The sequence below is a fragment of the Triticum dicoccoides genome, chromosome 6B, assembly GCF_002162155.2.
Source record: "Triticum dicoccoides isolate Atlit2015 ecotype Zavitan chromosome 6B, WEW_v2.0, whole genome shotgun sequence".
Classification (NCBI taxonomy): Eukaryota; Viridiplantae; Streptophyta; class Magnoliopsida; order Poales; family Poaceae; genus Triticum; species Triticum dicoccoides.
In genome coordinates this window covers 214,594,356-214,599,676 of record NC_041391.1, presented here as the reverse complement: position 1 = coordinate 214,599,676, position 5,321 = coordinate 214,594,356, and the positions used below count along the sequence as shown (strand labels likewise).

The 5,321-nt window shown below is 44.3% G+C and overlaps 1 protein-coding gene across 1 annotated transcript in view; it reads right to left on the bottom strand.

The window, feature by feature from the left end:
- Positions 1-2,902: 2,902 nt before the first annotated feature.
- The window catches only part of LOC119322542 (DNA-directed RNA polymerase III subunit 2-like), a 25,323-nt gene continuing 22,904 nt past the window's right edge, over positions 2,903-5,321 (bottom strand). Inside the window, exons 33-37 of the mRNA XM_037596025.1 lie at positions 4,441-4,511; positions 4,070-4,154; positions 3,865-3,968; positions 3,445-3,573; positions 2,903-3,351 (exon numbers count right to left, since the gene is read on the bottom strand). Of these exons, the coding sequence (XP_037451922.1) occupies positions 3,301-3,351; positions 3,445-3,573; positions 3,865-3,968; positions 4,070-4,154; positions 4,441-4,511 (440 nt within the window). The 3' untranslated portion in view covers positions 2,903-3,300. The remainder of the gene's footprint in view (positions 3,352-3,444; positions 3,574-3,864; positions 3,969-4,069; positions 4,155-4,440; positions 4,512-5,321) is intronic.

The window sequence follows — 5,321 nt, the reverse complement described above, 5'->3', positions numbered from 1 at the left end:
CGAAGCACTTGTGACTCAACGCTGGGGGCTAACTATAGGCGCCAATTAACTGGAGAGTTGATCGCTACACAGCAACGTCATTTAACTCGTACGAAGGAAAAAACAGCTAAGCGCCCAGCACCTTTCTTTGCGCCGATGCCGACCTGGACGCCAGGATCAATCAGGCTAACTGCCAATCGAGTAGGATTTTTATCCTAGCGGCCACGCCTGGCGCCCAACGTTGGACATGCCCTTAGGTGTTCTCGTCTGGTTCTTCTTTCGCTGTCTACCGGTGATGTCATATCTTTGGTGGTGCTATGACTTCTTAGTAGTACCTGCAAGAACAAGACACGACGGTGTAAAGAAAAGGACAATCATTTTGTTGATGACAAACTGCATTCTTCCGTCAATCGTCATGCATGTGATTCTGTTCTTCTTGCCTTGATGATCCATCGTGCTATAATAGCCAGGCTACCCAACACGGAGCTCCGAATCCTGGAATAAAATCAATCAGTGGCCTACATCCATCGTGTTGCTCGGATACGACAGGCTGGGGGAGAGAGATACGTATGTGCATGCAATCGGCAGAGGAATACGTCTCATTGCTCAAACTCGTGTTCTAGCTCATCTTGCTGTCATTTTTGATTTCCTTGTGCAAAGCTTCATTTGCAAAACTGTTTTGGGGGATTGTTTTTTGGTATGTGACTCCTCTAATGGTCCAATTAGTTTTTATTCTAATGCTTTATTTTTATTGCAAATTTTTGCTGCTTAGGTGATCCTGTTCTTGAGCTTGCATGTCAAATTTATATGGTCAAAAATAGTTTTAATGCAGGCGCATGCAAATCTGCAAAGAGAAATGTGTTCCTCTTTTTATTTTCCTAAAGACAAACAATTGGGGGAAACTGATTTATTTTGTGGGAGATAGTCACGTGCTGGAGGGTGGAGGGGCACAGGCGGAGAACTGACGAAAAGGGGGATTACACCTAGGGCAATTCCAACACGGACTCTCAAACCACACGTCATGGTTCGGACTTGTTCTGCCCTTCGACGCGGTCCTGTATTAGTCTGTTCGGTGGTGCAGACACATTTTTTCCTACAAATCGAAGATAAACTAGGGGGCTTTGCTGGCGTCCGGACCGCTGCCATGTTAGCTCTTGACTGCCTTGACCCACCCAAAACCCTCCTCCCACACCCGCGTGCGTTTTCGTCCGACGCCAGCTGCCCACATTCTTGTCGTTGTAGAGCGGATGCTCTAGATGACGCCGGCCCAGAACGGACGCAACCTCAGCGTCACGCCGACCGAGAGTCGTCCGCACCACGTCTCCAGTGTCCATGTCTGTTCAATGCCGAATCGATGTTTGATGTACGGGACGGGTATATACCACGCCCATTCAATGCCCGGCCGTCCGTATGCAGCCATTAAGCAGGCTCGCCGACCAAGGAACCAACTCCGGCAATGCGCATTAACACACCCAGACGCTTGGCATCACTGCAATCTGTTATTTAAAGGCGGCCACACTCCACACCACAACACATCCGCTCCACATCCTCGTCCTTTGCTCCACATCCGTCATGACCATGAGCGAGAACGGTTTTGTGGGATAGTCTGTCGTCAGAGATGAAGCACGAGGAGGCGACATAGCATTGTGTCTCAAGTGGGCTCCGTCTCCCATATTCTACTTTTCCTCATCGGAGACCGCACCTCCACTTCACGGGTCTTGACCCCCGTCGTCGTTCATGAAGACGACAGAAGGAGGACATGGTCGCCGTTGCGGAATACAAAGGAAGTGGACGGCGGCCATCGCCGTAGGATAGGTTTAGGGTCTGACCGTTTTTTTGTCCTAAATGTTCAAAATGTAATGAAAATGTTTGAAATGTAAAGAATTTTGTCCGGTTCATATGAGAATATGACGTGTTGAACTGCGTTTGAAATGTATGCGGGCAGCATTGGATGGCTGACTCCTACATCCGTGTCCACGGACCAGCCCCCCCCCCCCCTCCGGTCCGTGGACAGATGCCAGAGCAAATTTGCGTGTTAATGTTGGAGATGCCCTTACATTGTGATTTTTGTGTGAAAAACAATAGAGTAAGAGCAGCGATTCGCTGCCCAGCCTCATCTGCACCCCTGATAAAGAAAATTTTCAAAACAAATACTAAAAAGATTCACAAAAATCCAACTGTTTTTGCATGATAGATAATTTGGTGCATGAGATGCGCTTTAAATTTCAGATCATTTGGACATCTAAGTATCTCTCAAGAAAAAAAAACAAATTTGATATCTGTAAAAAAGTTCACTATTCTAGCCTAGTTTGTCTTTTTTGCCCAAAGATACTTGTATTGTTCGAATGATTTGGAATTTGGAGCGCATCTCACGCACCAAATTATCTACCATACAAAAAAAGTTGGATTTTTGTGAATTTGTTTTGTACTTGTTGTGATTTTCCTTTTACCTAGTATAGACGAGGCTGATCTCAGAAATGGATATTCGAATAGAGTAGCAGAACTTATATAAAAGGGAACCAGGAGAGTATTATTATGTAAAATGGATATCACAGATTCCCCAGAACTGACAACGGTAAGAACGTCGTCATTACGATTTTGGTCAGAACAGTCAAAACAATATTGTTCCATTTGAAATATTATCTTAACCACGATAGCCGCCGGAGAATTCCTTCCGTTTGAAATATTGGTACGTTGGCTACACGGCTTGAGACCTTCGAGTAAGACAGGCAACGACTAGGACAGTTCTGAAGACACATACATCAAGGCGTCGACATCAAATGACCTCACACGACGAATATGTACACCGGCCGGTCAGTCAACACTACCGTACATGTCGCCATCGTGAGAAGCACGCGGATCAGAAGGGCATATCCTCTTTCGACACCGAATAGACTGCCATCGCACTAGCTACTCCCACAGATGACAGAACTATCCTTTCATGCACAGGAATCAAAACACATCAGATGCGCACCGAAAAACACCACATATACAAATGATCCAACTATTATTTCACGACTCCTCTGAATCTCTGATCATCTCTCCCTCGTAATAAATCAAGAGGGCAACAAAACCTACTCTCATATATCTCTTCTATGCAGAAACTATGCCGAGAGCCTGAGATCTTTCTATAATAAATCCATAAAAACACACTCGGCCTTGCATCCCTTGTAACAATCTCCCCGTGCCGATGCTTCTGTCATCCACAGGTTACAGCACGACGAGGCGACCGCGTTGCTGCTACAGTTCTGCCAGGAAAATGGAGACTGATTCGCCTCTGACGGTCCTAACATCAGGGCATAGCTTTGTCGAATTCTGTATTTATCCTTCTGTCAGCGTCAAGCGTGGGACAACGTTCATCGATTGCAGCTCCTGATAAGAGCACCAAACAGTACAGGGGGAACCAGGTTAGCCGTGTTGTGCAGGGACAGCCATCGCTGGTGGTACTTTGACAATACGCAGTACCTGAAACAAAAGCTTGCAAGCGTACGGCATCCTCATCTTGGCCATGTTTTCTCCGTTTTTGCACATCGAGCAGAAGGAAGTCTTCAGCTTGTAATTGTAGTAGCCTAACAGACCGCATTTCCTGCAAACCTGTGGAACATGAACAGTGAATAAGAGGGGGCCTCCACGAATTACCAGGACATAAAATGACCAATGAACCCATGGTAGAGTTCAACTGGACACTTTAGTTCTTTTACAGTTCAACTAGATGTAATATCTAGCTATGTGGGATGTTTAACCATTGAACCATGAGAATGAATTGTGCGATGAAGGCTGACAGGTTTCCATCACACTACTGATGAAAGAATCAACAACATGCGTACTTATGTTCCATGCATGATCGCAACCGCTGAAAGAATCACAAACTACTTCGAAAATTACCTGGACTTGATATGGATCACTGGATAGTAGGAGACGTTCAAAGATTAGCATGCTGGCACCGTATGCAATTAAACAATCACGCTCCATCTCACCAAGACGCAGACCTATCAAAGAACATATTAAAGATGATGAACAAAGAGTCGACAAGAAAAAGGGCTAGCCTCCAAAGCCACATGTTTTACAAAATTATATATAAGATGTAAACCTCCATCACGACTTCGCCCTTCAGTAGGTTGCCTGGTCAGTAGTACTCGTGGTCCACTAGCCCGAGCATGCATCTTATCAAGAACCTGGGGAACCCATACACAAGCAAATATTTTACAAAATTATACCAAAAAAAAAACTACAATGACATCTCAAGCAAGCTGAGAAGAAGACATCATAGGAACCAGTTAATTTGGATAAACCAATAAGCAACAAGTATGTACTTGCCAAAACATTTCAGAACTTTCCATGTACAGTTTGAAGTTTGAAAAATCATTGGTCAGTCCTGTCAACATTCTTCACCAATCGTACAGAAAACAAAGCCCCAAAAAGACCAAACAAAAGAGAACCAGACAAACAAAACATGCCTACCATGTGCTTCAGTTTCTGGTAATAGATTGGCCCCATGAAGACATATGCCTGAAGAGGATGGCCTAAAATGCCTGAAAATGGAGAAAAACATCAGCTTTCAAGACCCACCCCATGAAGAAAGAACATCTCACAAATAAGACAATACCAAATTTGCATTATCAAAATCTAAAACGACATATCTAGTGCCACATAAATTCGGATTACCAGAAGATAACAGAATGTGTAGTCAAGAAATTAGAAGATTGCATAGAGTATCTATATTTCTTAAGTTTCTATGTGATTAAGAGTGATAATAGTTAACTATTTGTGTTTGTATTTGTATGGAATTTATAAACACTCCTACCAGCATGCCCTACGTATTTGCTTCCGTATTTGGATTCCTACATATATTGGCCTAAGTTCATTGGAATAGATCTTGCCTCGATCAGAACAATGGTGACCAGTTTGACCAAAACAGGCAAAAGCTGACAGATAAAAGTTGCTTGTACCAAGACATCCCTATTGCTATCTTTACCGAGATTGAACTTACAGTCTGCACTTCTATAAATTACACTGAAATGGATTTTGCAGTTCTTTTTTCTGCAATGGCTCAACTGACATGAGCATGGTATTTAAAGCCTCCATAAGGCGATGTTTAAGCAGTAAGATGCCCTGGCACTTTTTCACCTTAGGTACTTAACCGTCCATTAACTCCGCCTATGTTGTCTCAACATAGCCGGTCCCAAGCACGGGTAAAGGAGGAGGGTTGTGATAGGCTTGGCGAGCCAGCGTAAAAACCCAGCCACTCTTATGGAGATGAAACCCAAAAGATTTTCGTTGGGGCGTAACCCTCTCAGCGACGCGCCACATCGAAACCCGGGTATGGTGTCAAATGGGCAAGG